The following is a 19072-nucleotide window of genomic DNA, read 5'->3' on the forward strand; positions in this document are numbered from 1 at the left end:
TATGATGGGGATGTGTATGTTACTTTTCATTGCAATGTAATACACTCCTAAGTGCTAGTGTGCCGTGGAAAAAATAAGCATTTCTATTCATAGTGTTTTAAAGAAGGCATGCCTCCCTTGAGGAAAGATAAGAATAAGGTTTATTGTTTTCTGTAGTAGAAGATTATGAATTTAAAATTAGGAGGTACTAAACTAATGATTATAATAAAAATAATTAAAATAACTAATGCTAATACAGTTAATGTTGAAAGCTATACGTTCTATGAATATGACTGACAAAAAGAGTTATGTTCCTTTAATACTGATACCAGTGATGTTGTTTGTTTAACTATTTGCAGTTTCATAGCATTTTTTAAAACATTTGAGATATAGGACATTATGAACATCGCCTACTAAACTGGAAATTAACCCACACCACTAACGTAACTCAGTTTGTCTTTAAATTCTTAATGAAAATTTGATCTAGGAATGTATTCTGAAAAATAATTTCATCCTTTTGAAAAACTAATATAAACAAAGAAACACGGGAAGATACTAGGATAATGGCCTGGGGGCCTCTTTAAGCCTAGTCAAGCAGAATTCATAAGTGGTGCTTGTTCCCATTTATAGTTAGGAAGTATTCAAGTTACAATTTTGTAGCACATCAATTTCCTCTGTCCAGTAGAGACATAGGTATCACCCCGGGATATATTTGTAGTTTCTTATCCATTTGTCCAGATGTTTTTTGAATTGGGTGAGGCAAGCATTTTGTTTTACATGTATGAGAAGCCTACTCCAGAGCAGTGGAAGTCTCTGTGAGATGTAATTGTCTCTTCAGCATGTATGTCTTGTTGAGATTGGTGGAAATGTTAATATCCTTAGAGTGGGTGTTTCTGATATTGTTGTTTTTGTAGATATGGAGCGTGTTCATCAGTACAAAGTCTGAGGACGCCTTAATGGCTATGCAGAGGTAATCTCTTCACAGTCTATAGGAGAGTGAGAATAGAGAGAGTGATCTATGGTGATCCCCATAATTCATGTGTAGGATTCCCTGGATTTTTTTGGTAAAGAATTTCTGTGGGCATTCAAGTGAAAGTATCTACCCTTGCAAATGTTACCAAAGGGAGCATTGTACTTTATGATTTTTTTCAAAAAAGGCTAAGTACAGTGGAACAATAACCTCCCTTGACCTGGATGCAGTGCCCTTACTTCTAAGTTTTGTTGTAGGTTCATAGGTTCATAGGAGTTTACTAGGCTAATGGCCCAAGAGCCCTTACAAGCTTAGCCATATTTATCCTGAATTGCCCCAGCTGCCCATAGTTAGTTGAGCCAAGTTCACAGAGGTATGCATCTATGTCAATTAACACTGACTACCTCTGTCCATGAGAGACATGGGCACCATCCCAGGAATTAAATTATAGTCACCTATTTATTGATCTAGGTTGCATGTGAAGAGGGTCAGGGAGGGGCTCTGCTTCAGTTAGAAATTACTTTCTTACTGTGCTGGACACATGATAATTAAAGGCCATATCCCTATCCGCATAAGTCCCCATATCCCTAGCTACTGTTTTTACCTTAAGAGGTATGTTGTCAATGTTCTAGTTTGTCCTCTTGGAGGATGTTTGTGTCATCAGAAGATTCTATTACTGCCCCAGACTTGCAGTCTTCTGCAAGCTTGGTTAACCACAGCCCATTTGTATTGCCTGGATATCTGACAAGTAATTGCCAAACAGGAGCAGTGCCAGTACTGGTCTCTGGGAGAATCTACTTGTGGCTGGCCTTTTAGTGAAAGTGGAGTCACCTATTCTTATCTCTTGTATCCTTTGAAAAGCCAGTTGGCTACTTGCCTATTTGTATTATTTTAAAAATTTTGACTATATTTGAGTGGGAATTGTGTTCAGTTCCTTGGCCATGTCCAAATAGACAATATGAACTGATTTTCCCTCATCCATGGTCTTCGTGACCTTGTGAGAAATACATACATACATACATACATACATACATACATACAAATGTTTCAAGCACAGGCATTAAAGCCCTTTTAGCTTGCCAATATACCAAAACACTTGTTTCCATAATAAATATCCAGGCTGTTCTTAAAAATATCTAAACTAGTACTTGCTTTAATGTAATTTGGTAGTCTGTTCCAAGCATCAGCTACTCTGTCAGAGAACCAATTAGTGCACTTCTCATTCCTATAGAATCTTCTGCATAGTTTATCTGATGATTCTCTAGTACTTTTTGATAACCCCAAACATTCCCAGAGGTAGTTGTCCATAAATGCCCTATATACCTGAATAAGATCTCCTCTTAAATATCTGTAAGAGACACTGTTCAAGTTCAGATATTTTAGTCTTTCATAATAACTTAGATTTTCACATCCATGGATGCCCTTAGTATATTTCCGCTGTACTCTTTCCAGTTTATCCATGCTTGTTTTCCTATAGGGTTTCCATATTGTTATTCTATACTCAAGTTTGGGTCTAATGTAACTAACAAACAATGGCTTCATTATGTTTGATTTCCTAGACTTTATAAATCTTTTTATACAACCTATAGTTCTATAACTATCATTAGCTTATTGGTTGATATGATTAGAAAAACTCATAACTGAATCTACTCATATACCCAGGTCCTTAAATGAGTCTACAGTTTCAGTCACTGTGTGCTGTATTAAATATTCACCTTTCAGTTTATGTCTCCCAAATCTCATATGCTTAGTTTTTGATGTATTTATCAACATATACAAATGTTTACTAGGTTCATCTGGCATGACCTCCCTGTAATGAATCCAAACTGAGTAGGCTTGAGGGTTATAAATGTATTATATGTTTGCATATTGCAGCCATTATAGTACTTTCCATGACTTTTAGATTAGACTGGTCAGTCTAATAGGTGTATAGTTTCGCAGGTCAGTAAAGCTTCCACCCTTGTGCAGTGGAATGACAGTTGCAAGAAAACCCACTGCTAGAAAATCTTATGTCATAAAGTGGGACATATTTCTTCTTGGTGCCACAACAATGAGCACGGCTGTGTTTTAATGTGTATTCTAGTTAATGATTTATCTTTGAATCAGACCTTTAATCTTACCTCCTTTTTTCTTTCTCCAAACAATAGTAGTGTAAGTGTTCTCTATTATCTGGATTTCCATAAACAGCTCATATATTATTCAGACAAAAACTAAAGATATTAGGAAGTCCAAGTGACTTTTTTTTATTTCCTTTCAGGGCAATGCTTTGGGTTAAGCTGTTTCAGAACAAACCATCTTTTCTTTGATTTCAAAGGATGTTTCTTTTTGCTATTCTTTTCATGGTAAACAGTTTCCTACTTCTGTTCATGCTCACTCTACTAGGGCAGTTGCCTCTTCTGGAGATTGTTTCAAGCTAGGTCCATTTTGGAAGCTGCTACTTGATCTTCTGCATATACTTCTAGTAAGCACTATAAGATGGATTTTTTGGAAATGTTGTGACATCTTCCCTCCATGGGTTTTTGGAGAGTTCCTCAGTTCTTTCCTCCATGGGTTTTTGGAGAGTTCCTCAGTTCTTCCCTCCATGGGTTTTTGGAGAGTTCCTCAGTTCTTCCCTCCATGGGTTTTTGGAGAGTTCCTCAGTTCTTTCCTCCAGGGGGTTTTGGAGAGTTCCTCAGTTCTTCCCTCCATGGGTTTTTGGAGAGTTCCTCAGTTCTTCCCTCCATGGGTTTTTGGAGAGTTCCTCAGTTCTTTCCTCCATGGGTTTTTGGAGAGTTCCTCAGTTCTTTCCTCCATGGGTTTTTGGAGAGTTCCTCAGTTCTTTCCTCCATGGGTTTTTGGAGAGTTCCTCAGTTCTTTCCTCCAGGTGTTTTTGGAGAGTTCCTCAGTTCTTTCCTCCATGGGTTTTTGGAGAGTTCCTAAGTTCTTCCCTCCATGGGTTTTTGGAGAGTTCCTCAGTTCTTTCCTCCATGGGTTTTTGGAGAGTTCCTCAGTTCTTCCCTCCATGGGTTTTTGGAGAGTTCCTCAGTTCTTCCCTCCATGGGTTTTTGGAGAGTTCCTCAGTTCTTTCCTCCATGGGTTTTTGGAGAGTTACTCAGTTCTTTCCTCCATGGGTTTTTGGAGAGTTCCTCAGTTCTTTCCTCCAGGGGTTTTTGGAGAGTTACTCAGTTCTTTCCTCCATGGGTTTTTGGAGAGTTCCTCAGTTCTTCCCTCCATGGGTTTTTGGAGAGTTCCTCAGTTCTTTCCTCCATGGGTTTTTGGAGAGTTCCTCAGTTCTTTCCTCCATGGGTTTTTGGAGAGTTACTCAGTTCTTTCCTCCATGGGTTTTTGGAGAGTTCCTCAGTTCTTTCCTCCATGGGTTTTTGGAGAGTTCCTCAGTTCTTTCCTCCATGGGTTTTTGGAGAGTTCCTCAGTTCCTTCTTCCTCCTCCTCTCATCTTTTACAGTAGTTCTAGTACTCTCTCTGTTATAAGAATACTGCAGTGGCGATTAAAGAAGGACATAGTAAAGTTGTGTAAGACCTTCCCATAATGGCAGATGTTCTACTTGTCACTATTGCAGTATTCCATCCCTCCCTTATTCCCCCATTTGGGCTTTATCTTCTCCCTGAGGCTGAGTGGCCTTCTTTTACTTCTTTACGGATACAAATGTACCATCTTTCTTTTTTACTTATTAGTTGTTCCTGTTCTCCTTGAACTGTTCATTTCTGGGAATTTGGAACTCATATGTCACTTATGCTTCGACTGTAGGGCCTACATCTGATGTGTAACACATGGAAGGACTCAAGGCTTTGGTATGGTTGCCGACCTCATGGTTATCCTAGGCAGAATATCTCTATTATAAGTAATTCTTGCGATAGTGATAAGTGGGACACCTACTGTTATAAAAAGTTCTTACACAACTATACTTTGTGTTTTGTAAAACTCCATTTATGTTTTAGTAAGTGCTTTATTTGCATTAATTATGCTAAATTGCTTAAAGTTTTCATTCTTTTCCTTATCTTATTTTTGATTTTTTTTACATCTATTTATAATTTTAGCTTTTCTCCATGGTCCTCCACTGAAAGGGGGAAATATATGCCCAGATGCAGAATCCCACTAAACAAATGCTAATAATTAAATAAATAAAACTCCATACCTCGTCTCATTTTTCTTTTGATTTATATTTTCGTTCTGATTTTATACTTTTTTGTTAGTGCAGTATGTGGATAATTATAAGCTATACTTTGTCATGCTGATTCTTGGTCAAGCAGATTAATAAGCCATAAAAATGTAATTATTTTATAATACAAGGCTTGAATGAGATCCCTATGCAAATGTTTTTTAGTACTGCAGCAGATGAAAATTGGCGCAAAGCAAAAATCCAGTATCAAATAGTGAGGATGCCCAAAAAGGCTGTCACATAATTGATATTTATATAATTTTGATATTGACATGTTATCTGTATTTTTCATTGATAAACAAATGATCTTGCTTGTCTTGTTTTACAAAGAGGCAGAACAGGTATTGCATTAAAATAAAGTATACACCAAAAAAATGTTGCATTTATTTGGCATTTTGAGAAAAGTTTACGATTAAGGTGTAACCTGCAAAAGGTTCCACTTAGTCAGGTTAATGCAGAAAATGTATTCTCTGGAAGAATGTTGGGATCTAAGAATGAAATGCAACTAAGGGTGTAAACATTTGTTCATGATTTGGGAAGTTATGTGGACAGCGACCTAAGTTTTGACAAATGTGTCTGTTGTAAGAAATTCATTCTATATTGCACAGCTTATAAACAAAGGGATTGTGTCCAGATCTAGGGATGTCATTGTCTCCCGTCAGTGAATATAATGCCTCATTTGGCATGCATTTGTCCAGACGCATGCAAAAACTGGAACACCTCAGAGATATCAAAAGATACAAGGCCTAAACAACATGGCCTTCATGGACCAACTCAGAGCCCTGTCATTATGCTTTGCATCCTACAGGCAGCTAAGAAGTGACCTGTGTCTGGCTTACAAGGCATTGCCCAACTCATTACTGATGACTTTATTGCACAATAGCAAGTCTAGGGATCTAAACTTCTTCTGCAACATCAACAGAATTGTTTGGAAGGACAGGTATATTTCACTGAGAATGCCATTGCTGTGAAACAGACTCCCCATCCAGATAATACAGTCACACAATCTACATAAAACAAAGTTCATCTGTGTCCATATTCAAAAACAACTTGGACCTATGGGTGAGAAACAGAAAATTTGCACCAGGACTGCCCCCTGTACTAGTAATAGACAGAGCAAGCTCCTAACTGCTTCATCCAGTGTATGGGTCCCCTGAAATTGTTTATGTTATGATCCCAGTTATTCTTATTAGGGATAATATATAACCAAAGGGGATAGGTTATTTCGAGCACAAAAAGGGAAAATGTATGGGCTTAAAGTGACAAGGGCAACTAACTTGGTACTTACATGTGAACCTATGAACATATCAACAAGTTTTACATTGCACCTGAACAACACCTTATTATGGTGGGTACTATTAAGTTTAAGTCAAATTTGGAGCTAAATTATTGCTTAATAGCATAACTGTGCTACATATGCAAGGCTGTATCCCTGTTATCCCTAGATTTTAATAAAGTAACACCATGATGCTTAATTATATTTTGTGTCTGCCTACATGTGCATATCTTGTGTGGTTACTGCAACACATTGCAGAACAACGTTATTTCTTAACAAAAAGTATGACAGGTCTGGAAAACAGACAAATTAGTCTAATGCTAGTAACATAAAAATATGTGAGGAAAATGTAGATGATTTTGTCATATTAGTAACTATGTTTGTTTCTTATGTTTTAGTGCTCATGGACAGAATATTTATTCACAGACACGATACAACTACGGTAAGTAGTTAAGAAGTTTTTAGATGAGCTGAACCATTTGTGATTGTATTTATTTGTTGCAAGTAAAGTATAGATATGTAATGTATGAATTATTATATAAATTATATGTAATATTTCATGAATTAAATTAAGAACACTATGTATAAACAATTGAATATTGATACCGATACACATTTTTGTTTTTAAATGGAGTGTATTTATATAAAGGCTAGAAATTAGCTTCCCAGAGACTCTGTTAACCTTTTTCATTTCAGAAAGTCCTCCATCTATATACGGGAAATTTAAGGCTGACATTATGGTATGCAGATGTTAACTAACCAACAGGCAAAATGCTTGCAAATTCTATCCTTAATACTCTGTTATCATAAGTGATTTTTATTTTCTTAAATTTAGAATGGGAGTACATGAGAGGGAATCCAAAACTCCTATCCTGCTTATGTACACTATTTTCACTGATGACTCTGTATTATTAAACTTAGAATGACTTTCCATCTTTGGGAATCCAAAACCCCTTCAACAATCCAAATGGCTTATTTAATAGGCTGTTTCCATGATACTGAGGAATGAAGCCCTAATTTTGATCCAATTATTGCAGGTTCACTTGTGACTGATAACAGAGGGATGTGTGGAAGCAGAAAATGCAAGCTCATGGGTGGGGTGGATACAAATCTACTGCAGAAACAACACCTATTGATGAAACCACTGGCATACACGCTGTGTAAGCAGTTATCTCACGGGTGTGATAGCCTTCCAAGGACAGCTTTGATCTCTAGCTAAGATATACTTAGTATGTGAAGCATATACCCGAGAGAAAGCCTAGCAGAAATGGATTTGCAATATGCCTGTCAGCCAACAGGGAGATAGAGGTTTGGTGGAAAAAAGATCTTGTGGTTCCTTATAATGCCTAATTCTTAAATGTATTTATTTATTTTATTTTACATTTGCTACCTCACAACCCCAAATACTAAAAACTGGTAGAAATGAAAGGAATCAATCGATGTTGAATGCTGGAAGGCCATCAAGAGATCTAGGGACAAAAATATGGCAGAGAAAGCATCTATAATAAAATCGCTGATATTATCTACAAAAGTATCAATACAAATGCTGGCACAACTCTGAAAAAAAAACAAGAAGTATATCAGCTTAAATATTTCCTTCTTAACTGCTAGTGGTAAAATGTAGCATGGTTCTGATTGTAGAATATTCTAGTCACTCCTGTATATTAATTGCAGTTTATTTCAGTTTAGATCAAATATGAAGTGCATGGATTAATCACATACAGTAGAATAAGACTGTGCAATATATCCTAAAATGGAATACATATTCAGCATTTTTTTCCAATTTATACAAAAAGCGGGATGATAATTTGTACTTTTCACTGTTCTGTCACTTCACTTTTTTAAAACTGTGAGAATCTGGTAGAAAATTAAGCATTGTGCAATAAACTTCCCTTTCCTAGCCACAAATTCCATGTGCCGGTGATATTGTCTAAATTTCCTGTGTCTGACAATACACCTAACCTCTAAGATGAATATGTATCTTGTGCAGGGCATGCTTACAATGGACTATGACAAGAATTATTAGAGTGAGTGCTGTCCCAGGGTACATATGATGTTCAGAACATCTTAGTTGGCTCTTCTTGATCTTTAATAGGAATACTACTTTAACAGAAATCCCAGCAGGTCTTTGGGGTAGTTTTATTTCTGATTCTGGTATATTTATTTTTGTTCCTCCCACATTTCATGTCCACAGACAATTGCCAGGGCTTAGATTGGTAAACAAAGATCATTTTCTATATATTCAGTATTTGCTTCACTACTACAGAGTGTTTCTTTAGCCACAGGAATGGGATCTGTGCTAATGTGGTTGACATTGTCTGACCATCAAAGTAGTCAGATTCCATCTCTAGGGGGGCAGCTGTTCTCCTTCACTTACCTGAAGAGAGTGGTGTACTCCTCTCTGTGAGATTGGTGCATCCTCGAATATGATGGTACAGATTATCATCCATTCTCACATTCAGCAGCAAATTTACACAAGTGTATGTCAGAGATCTTGGTCATAACAGATAACAGAAATGCCATATTTACATCCATAACTATATGTCCAATCAACCACAGCTGTGTCCTGATCTCCTACACATGCAGGTAAAGAAGGATGGTAACAAGATATGCAATTGAAGGAACAAGAAACTCACTGACAATGAAAACTGTATCCCAACACTCAGTGCATTGTTACCCGAGTAGAAAGCATGCAGCAATGGTTATGGTGCCTCAGAGGGAAACAGGATTTTCCACGGTGTATGCATGGATGGGAGGCCATAATTCTTTTCCAAGTCAATGCATACTAGAATAATATATTCACACAATATTTGCTACAACTAACAGGGTTAAACGGCTAATATTTTGTAACATGATGTGAGGAAATTCCATTTTATTCCTCCCTGATCCTGAGGTTAAAGTACAGGTATGATCTGTTTATCAGCGATTGAGCACAGATTTTTCTTGAGTGGCTCAGAAGTGTGATTGTCAGAGATGTGGAATACACTGACCTCCTTTCTCAAAAATAAGGAGTGCCATAAACATCAAACACAGTTAAATAATGATGCAAAATTATATCACTGCTTATAAGATATGTTATCTCAAATCATCTTCACTACTTTAATAAAGTTACGCAGGCAGTAAAATGCAAGTATGCCATTTACAGAGTTTTAAGATTCTGTCATAATTTGTCTGTAAATGCAAAGAAATCATTGTCCCACAACACTACTGGGTCATATGCAGTGTATACACAACATTTATAACTCCAGCTTTCTCTGCTGACAGACCCGTGTTGTGAAGGACTTCGGTTTTAACATCTTACTCATCTTGTTCACTTATGCAGTTCTAGTTATTTATTTGTTTATTTGTTTATTATTGCTGGCCTGGGTACCTAACACTAAAATTTGGAAGGTAATTACCTGTGTATGCTCCCTTCCAAATGCTACATTTACTCTGCAGCAAAGCATGAAGCTGGCTATTGCTTTCTGCCACTTCCATCTACTTCTGTGAACTCACACACATGGAATCTGCTCAGGCAAGCCGACCAGTAGTGCACCAACACTATACACGAGTCGAACGAATCCAAAATGCGTTTAATATACTGTAACATAGAATATACTATAACGTAAAATTAAGCACATAAAAAAGCTTTTCGTTGAATTAAATAAATCAACTTCCTCAGAAAAAAGCCTGTACAGGAAACAGGGGTTTAAATTCCCCTCCACCTTGTCACATGGTTGCTAAACATGAATTGAAAGGTTGACAGCATAGTAAAACACTCGCAAGCCCCTCCCCAGCTTTCCAAACTTTAAAAAGATACATTCTTTATGTTACAATTTCGTAGTGTCAAATAGTAACAGCAAACCACTCAATAAATGTATCTTATGTTAAAGACATTTAAACATCAGCAAGATAAATTAATCAAAATATTATGTCTGATTTGCTTGACCCTCTTTATGTTGCAGTTTCGTAGTGTCAAATAATAACAACGAACCGCTCAGTAAATATGTCTAGCATTAGAAACATTTAAACATCAGCAAAATGAATGAATAAAAGGTGAATCAAAATAATATATCTGATTTACTTAACCCATTGCTTTGTGAACAAGGCAAAAATTTATCAATAATTAAAAACTAAATAGCACATTAAAAATTAATAAACTTGTTGAATCATGTGTATATTTATATAAACAATATTACTTAATCCCAATATTTTAATATAAAAAACTCTATTGTGAGGAATATTAAATATAATAAAATTAATTTATGGTAAACATTAATATAACAAGTTCGTTCTAACATCATTGTGCAAAAGAGACTATATATTTGAATATTGTTTCAAGTTTTATTAAAACTAGGTCTCAAGAAGTAGAAGGACATAAAGTCCTCATTATTTATCTACTTAAACTTTTCAGTTTCAAGATACTCATGATAGAACTCAATTCATTGATGCCTGGATAGTAACAAGCATCTAGTCTTAGTTGCCAAACTAATTCACAACGTTCTAGAATCAAAGACTCTGGGCCCCTCCTACTATTTATAGGGACCTGATCTATAACCTGAAAGGTAAAATGGTGGGCTGCATGATCCATTATGTGTCTGGCAAGGGCGTTCTCTCCTTTACGTCTCCCTATAGCGTATATATATCTATAGGGTATAGTTTCACCCTTTTCTAGTCTGTTGATAATTTGTATTTTTGTTTCAATAGATAAAACATTGCAGTTCCTTCTTAAAGACAACATATTTACACAAAAAAATACACCCATAACAAAAATAACAGTACACAGTACAAACTATTGCACTATGACAGGGAAACACAGCAATGATCTGCCTAGTGACTGAACTGAATGTTGTATGCCATGTAGGTAGTAGCACTGCTCTGTGCTCTAGATGACTTATCATCAGAGTGTGCTTATAATGTTTACATATTCAGACTTTATGATTTTTCTTACCCGAAAACTTTGGAAGGCTGCGTTCGGATTACTGACGTTTCGGTTAATCAGAGTTCAGATAATTGCTGGTCTACTGTAGTATGTAATCTTAACAGTAAGCAAGAGCAAGTATATCCATTATAAAGTTCTCTCATGTAACAAACAGGAATCCCTTTCATTGAAAACTCAGTCTAGGCATCGGTTCACAGGTGTATACTAAGCTAACAACCACTAGGACCCTTATAAGCCTAGCCATGCAACCAAAATGTGACCCACATATTTGATTTGTATATGTGGTGATTTACTGACTGCCTCTGTCCATCAGAGACATAGGCACCAGACCAGAGGTGAATTTTCTGATTACCCATCCATTGGTCCAAGTTGCAATTAAATAGGGATATGGCCTGTTGGTTCTACCTCACTTCAACGACACGCCGGAACATCGACAGGGAAATCGCGAGCCCCAGAAGATCGACAGCGCAGAAGACCGACGCGACGGGACCTAGAAGATCGACAAGCAGAAGACCGACCCGACGGATGAAAGCACCGACGCCGAGGATGCCGACATGGGAAAAGGCTGTGTAAGTATGCGGTAGTGACGGACGTTAGGGTGCGAGTAAGGTAAGTGTGGATAGGGGTGGGTTAAGTGAGTTAGGGTCAGTGCGCGGGTTAGGTAAGGGTGCGTTAGTGATTGTGTTTGGGTTAGGGGTGGGTTAAGTAAGTTAGGGTTAGGGAGCGGGTCAGGTAAGTGTGCGGTAGTGACGGACCTTAGGGTTAGGGTTTGGGTTAGGGTTGTAGGTAGTTGTGTATGTGAGGTTTAGTGTGGGTTTGTAGGGATTTTGGTGTGCTTGTGTTGTGTATGTGGTTTTTGGACGGGGAATGTGTTTTGGTTGTTGATTGTGGTGTGTGAAGTGTATGAGGTTTCGTGTTTGTGTACCGTCGGTTATTTCGTTGTCGGGCATGTGGGATTTCATGTTTTTGTACTGTCGGTTATGTGGTTTCGGTGATTGCGTTGTCGGTGTTGTGGTGTTTCGTTTATGTGAGGTAGAACCGGCCTGTTCCAGAGAATATGAGTCCTCTAAGAAACATATCTGTCTCTCCAACATGTCCTATTTATGTTGTAAGCAAAATGTAGGTCTTTTAATCTAGTAGTTCTGATGGTGTTTATTTTTCAGTTATGCTGAAGATTCATCAAAACAGGGTCCTAGGATGTCTTGTATGCAAGACAAAGATAACATCTCAGAATTATGTATGAATCTGAGTAAAGAGACAGGACTTTGAGGTAATCTGCATAGGACATTGTGTTTTTGCCCTATATTGTTTTTGTATGGGCATCCAGCTGCTGCATGTGTCTGGTAAGGTACATACCGAAGGGGCTTATACTCTATAATGGGTCTGATGAGGGCAGAGTACAGTGGCATGATGACATCTTTTGACATAGATGCCAAGCTCTTGCTTATAAGTTAAACAACCTAAAAGGATTTTCTTACTACCTTGGAACCATGTTGGTCGAAGACCAAGTTAATATCTATGTGAGCTCCCAGATCTCTGATTACTGAGTCAACTTTTATGGGTGTTTTATGGATGCTGTAGTTACCCAGAGTAGCAGACTTCACAAAAGGGTACTATAATGCAATTCTTAGTACTAAATATTAAGCCCTGGCTTTGGCACAAACCATGTGTCTGTGTTAGACCTTCCTGAAGGGTGTTCTCATCTTCTCTGGATTTAGTGACTGCTCCCAGTTTGCAGTCATCTGTGAACTTGATTAGCCTGAGGCCTTTGGCTTTGATATCTGAGAAGTAAGTGTCAAAGAAGCGCCGACCTAGCACAGAACCCTGGGGGACACCAATAGTGACTGGCCTCTTTGTAGACATGGCCTTACTGATTTTAACCTTCTGGGTCCAACCAGTGAGACAGCTAGCTATTCAGCATGCTATAAAGAGGTTTATACCTAGTTCCATACATTTGTTGACAATAACCAAGTGGAGTACTGTAGCCAGATCTAGGTAGATATTAAGCCCCATTTTCCTTTTGTCCAATGCCTTAGTGGCCTTTTCAAAGAAATCCATCAGATTCAGTAAATGTAGCTGTCCATTGACAAAGTCAGCCAGGATGGATCCAGTATCTGGAGGTCTTCTATGTCCTTGCTGATAATTTCCATCATAAATCTTTCCATGGCTTTGCATATAAGACTAGTCAGACCAATGGGTCTGTAGTTTCCAGGATCTATTGAAAGTCTTCCCTTATGAAGGGTGATGACTGTCACAGTCCTCCATTCATATGGCACAAAGTCTGTTTTAAGACTATATTTAAATAATGACTACAGAGGTCTTGATAAGTTGTATTTTAGACAGTTCAGGAGGCATCTGAGGCCAGTTTCTTGGCTTTAGTGAGTGCAGCCTGTACCTGTTCCCTAGATATAGTCAGAGAGGTTATAGTTTAAGGTATTTTGGAGGAGAATGTTTGGGGGATGAGAGTGGGGTAAGGTTGGACCTGAATTAGTCTGCTAACAGGTTCATTATATCACCAGACTTGGTGATTGTGGCACCATTAACTACCAGTTCAGCACATTGCTGTGTGCTGTCCTTAAGGTTTCTGACATAGCTGGTTATCTTTCACCTGGGAGGCTGTCTTAACCACATAGTTGCCTTTACTTGACCAAATTACCCTTCTTAGTTGCCTGTCTAGTTTGGGATGCCAAAAGAGCAGCTTATATCTGGAGCTAGTCCTGAGTTTACTTCTGGTAGGTGTTGCAGCCTCTATGCAGCCATTCACATGGTTGTCAGAGTTTCTGAGTGCAATTCAGCACAGGCTGTTTTCTTCTAAAGGTTTGGAGGGGACTGAATTTAGACAAACCATCACTTAATAAAATGTAATTTGCCTTGGAATAGTTCTGAACTTTTACTGGTTTTAATGGGATTATGGAGCTGATTTTGATTTCAAAGGAGACAGCTGTAATGGTTGGACCTTAGCAGGGAGGACAAGACATTGGGGGGTACAGCATTCTCCCATATTTGTGAGCATAAGTTCTGATATATTAGAACCTCTAGTGGACAAATTCACTATGGGATCAAAGGTGTTTCTATATTTGAAGACCTGGAATCTCTGGGTCTTTATATCTGAGGCCATGCTCATCTGTAGAGGGGTAATTAAAATCTCCCATGAGTAGGTTATTAGGTTGGATGGTAACTGGATCCAGTGGGTCCAAGTATGCATTGTGAGGTTCTTGGGACATGGAGGGTGACCTATAGATGGCTAGGATATGGTACAGAATTTTGTCTATGGGGATCTCCACATGGAGGAGCTCCAGCACGTCATCCTGTTTGAACACCCTAGAGGTATGCATGTTATTGATGTATATTGACACCGCCACCTTTAGCCCTTATCTGTGCAGCTACTTTTCTAAAAGTTTAGGAGACACTAAAACCTTGCACTGCCAGGGTGGTCTGGGCCACTTTAAACCATGTCTTGGTAACTGCACAGATGTCTATATTCTCAAGATGGAAGGAGTGTATTTTTTTATTTCCACTTCTGCCATTGAGCAGTAACACCATGATGTTCAGTTGAGTTGATTTCACTGTGTCAGTAGGTTTGTCAACTGGCCATTGCCTAAGAAATGAAATCTGGGGGTGGGTAAAGTTTTAGCCAGTATTCAAGAGCCTAGAGGGGAAAGGTACATACCATCTTTGGCAAAGCAACATGGTCTGCTAACCATGTCCTCTCAAGCTGAGAAATATTGGATTACCTTAGAATGACACCAGGAAGATAAGCAGTTGTTGAAATCAATCATTTGTTGCTCATATTGTAGCATCATTCTCGCTGATGGTAATGTGCTGCTCACTGCTAGGCTCATACCAGCTTGAGACACATAGTCTGAAAGCTCCATAATGTCCCTGTTCATATAGTCCAGGGAGGTACATCTCAGGTCATTTACAACTACAGTGGACTATGATGGAATCATACTGGTACCTGTGGTGTAATGACTTGGGTGTCTGTGATTTGATGGATCCTGGATCCAAATGAACAACTAACAGTTATCTTCTTGTTCAGCCTGGTTAGAGGGGCATCTGTATATCCCCTATGAGAGGTTCCTGGGAAGTGTGTTTGCTTGCCTTAGGGGCTTAGTGTTTGGGGCTCCACTGACAGTGAAAGTATGTGTGGTGTTAGGTGTTGTTTTTTTCTGAGTGGCTTTGGGCTTGCTGAGGTATAGCTTCAACAACAGATGGTCTAGGTGACCTTTGTTGTTTAGGAGAATTGCTTTTGAGTGCCTCAGCATATGTGTGCATGGTTTCTACAACCTATTGTGTGCTTGTATGCGAGAGTTTCATCTCCATTTTTATTGTGTAAGTTTACCTCTCACATACTGTGACTGCTTCTTTAAGGATTAAGTGGTCGTCAGTTAATATGAGACAGTTGCTACTTCTATCATGATACCCATATCCACCAAGCTCACTGCAGAGAATTTAGGAAATTGCATATTCATAGTGTCCATTTCTTTGATTGGTGACCTACAAGGGGCGGTGTATTTCAGTTAGAAGGCTATTAAGCGAGCTTTATTGGTGCAGACTAATAAGGGTGCTTTACTGGGGCAGATTATGCCAAACAGTACAAAATGTTTCTTCTTTAATTTTTACACAATACTAAATTCTACCAAATCTACAGGTTTCACCACTTTACATCCAACTAGCTGCTCCAAGCTTGAAAGCACACAAGGTATTTGTTCTATATTGCTGTTTTACAGGTTATGGTTTTATGGACCATTCTACAAGGAAATGTTGCTTTCTAGATGTTTGCTACTGTACAGGACAGCATTTACCCATGCAAAATTTATAGCAGCACAGAAAAAAACAGAAAACTCACTGATGAGTCCTCTGGCCAACAACATGACTATAATATGAGTCCTTTTGTGTATTGTCTAACTCAGACGGACAAAGGAAATACCTCCTACCACAAGATAAATAAATCCAGCCCTCCTAACATAAAAAAATATAGCAGAAGAGCCACACAAGTGCAATGCTAGCACAAATCAATTAGGCAGCTAGCTGGAAAGAAAAGCAATTTCAAGACAGTCTTTACAGCAGTAACAGTAAGAGGAAGAGCATTTTTTTTACAAAATATTCAGCTAAATGTACATGTAAAATCAGGAAACAGTAATGATTACTCAAAATAGCTTAAGCAAGTGTGTTATAGTAATGAAAGGTACTTAACTTTGCTTGGATGGCACTGGATACAAGTAAATCACTTCTGGAACACAGACTGAGATTCTGAGCTTTGCTGTGTTCTAGGAAAATGAGCAGGATACAATATAAGATAGGCATAGTTTTTATTCAAACTAAAGGGGTGGCGAAAGCCACATAACTATGGGTTAGGCTTATAAATGCCCTTGGGCAGATAGCCTTGTATGAACCTATGAACCTATGAACCTATGAACCTAAAAAAGGTTTACTCAAGAGTAATACTGGTTTGCTGGGTGGGCTCTCAGTACATACCTCTCAACTGTATGGATTTTCGCAGAATGTCCAGATTTTGGCCTCATATTTTTGGTCTGTTTTTCATAAAATTGTGGTTTTCTGGCAAATTAGTGGTAAATCATTAAAGATTGAAGGTAGAAAATAATGAAAGACATCTGAGTTTCAGATATCATATCCTGCAGAAAAGTCATACTAATACAAAACCTGTTATTCTATCAGCTTTCTAAGTTTGTAAGAGCAATATTTAAAAATTGTCCTTATTTTTAAGCCTTTGTCCCACTTTTATTTATTGCTTTGTCCAGATTTCTTGCTCTAAGCGGTTGAGAGGTATGACTCAGTATCATGTGCCAATGGAAAACAAAGGGTGAGAAGAGTATATAACTAGCTTATACAACAAACAATAGCAAAGAAAGAGGGGATGGGAGGGGCTTTGGAAATCAGATTTCCATAAGGTGTTCAAGCCAGAGGCACAGCCTTATAAAACCACCATAGCCAAAGAGTGGGAGAGCTGGGAAAAAATTTTCAAGGAACAAACAGGCTATAGAGCGGCATCCAATCAATTAAAGGTAATATTGGATCTCTTTCAGAAACTTTAACTTAGTGGGTTAATGGAGGATGGCATTTGAAATTAAGTGTATGTACTATCACACACACTTAACAGGACAATGCTGTGAAACCAGTGAAAGCGTGAGGCATTATCACATATTTTGGACAGTAAAACGTGTGCATATAGCAATTACATTCAGCTTTCATTTGTAATTTATAACATGAAATGTAACCTTCATACAATGCTATCTATATAAGAAATTATGAATTTTGATGTTGCTGACTTTCCTAACCACTGAATAGAATATGTATTACTTTTCAGGCATTTTTTTTATACATTACTTTGATCTAACACATAAAATTAAACTAAAGTGTCACACTAGTTAATTGCTCTGAGCATATCTTCTGGGCAAACTTCACACACACTACAAAGAGACAACATGCTATGGGTAAATGAAGCATAGACAAAATCAGTACCACTGTATTTTCTTATATGTCAGAAGCAGAAACATAGCTGGCACAACCATTGCCTGAGCCAGTACAACAAAGTAGCACCCCATCCCCTCAGGTATTTAAATGCCAATTGGCTGACTTCCTGCAGACAATACCCAATCCCTCCTCCAACTTTGTTTGCTCCTTCCTCACAATATGCCACCCTGCTTCCTACCTCATCTAATGAGATACCATTTTTGACCTCTGCCCCTAGCCCTCCTTCCTGTAATTTTAGTAAAAAAACAAAAACAAACAAAAAAAAAACACTTTTTCTTTAAACTGTAGCAAACTGTCTGGCATGCAGTTGCTATAGTTTATATCCTACATGGAGCACTACAGCACTTAGTTCTTAGTTTAAAAAAGAAACATTTTTCTCTTTTAACTGTAGAAAGATACTTCCTACAAATGTAGCAAGAAGTTGTTAACAGTTTATAATCCACACGGCATGCTACAGTTCTCAGCTTTCTGTTAAAAAATATATATTTTTAATTTCTAAACTGTAGCAATCTGTTGCTACAGTTTAGACCACACACAAAGTGCTACAACCCTCAGGTTTGACTGCAAATGCAATACTGTTTTTAAAAGCCAGCATGTATTAAACAGTAATTGGGCTCAGCTGATTGTGCCTAAGGCAGTTACCTCCTTTGCCATGACCTAGCTATGCTACTGTACTAGGGTATGATACAGCAGCAAGAAAAAATCACACATTTGCACAGATTCACCTATTACAACTACACTATCTAATAATAAGCAACAAGAAAACACTGAAAGAGAGCTGACTTACAAGATGGAATATGCAAGTAGAGGACAGATCACATCAAATATCTTTGCTAGGGACTATTTTAGAAACGATGCTTGATATTATTAGCAGAATGTTATTGCAATGCTAGAAGTGAATTCTCAGCATCTGGGAGCTCTGTGGCTGTTTTTTTCTAAACCTTGACTCTGACTTATCTCACTAAATCTTAATATTCTATAATTCTTCATATATGCAGTGTTGTACAAGACCAAAACAAGGAAATTGACACTTGTGTTGACTTTCTAACAAGAAACTGATATTTAGCATCCTGATGGCTTTCACTAATGGAGACTGAGAAATGGATGTGAGAAAAGTGCTAAGCAAAATATTGACATGCATTTGTCACTACTCTGTGCATCTCATCAAGTACTTATCTCTACTCTCTGCACATAATCAAACATGTATCCTTATTCTTTGTGAGTTATCCATTACAGGAAGTCAACCCTGTTCAAAAAAGAAACAAATTAAACTT

At 37.9% G+C, this 19072-nt stretch overlaps 1 protein-coding gene across 1 annotated transcript in view; it reads left to right on the forward strand.

The window, feature by feature from the left end:
* Positions 1–19072, forward strand: part of LOC122801342 (fibrillin-2-like) — a 662974-nt gene that overhangs the window by 623235 nt on the left and 20667 nt on the right. Inside the window, exon 77 of the mRNA XM_044070882.1 lies at positions 6781–6824. Within this exon, the coding sequence (XP_043926817.1) occupies positions 6781–6824 (44 nt within the window). The remainder of the gene's footprint in view (positions 1–6780; positions 6825–19072) is intronic.

The sequence above is a fragment of the Protopterus annectens genome, chromosome 4.part1, assembly GCF_019279795.1.
Source record: "Protopterus annectens isolate FY-2018-M chromosome 4.part1, PAN1.0, whole genome shotgun sequence".
Lineage (NCBI taxonomy): Eukaryota > Metazoa > Chordata > Ceratodontiformes > Protopteridae > Protopterus > Protopterus annectens.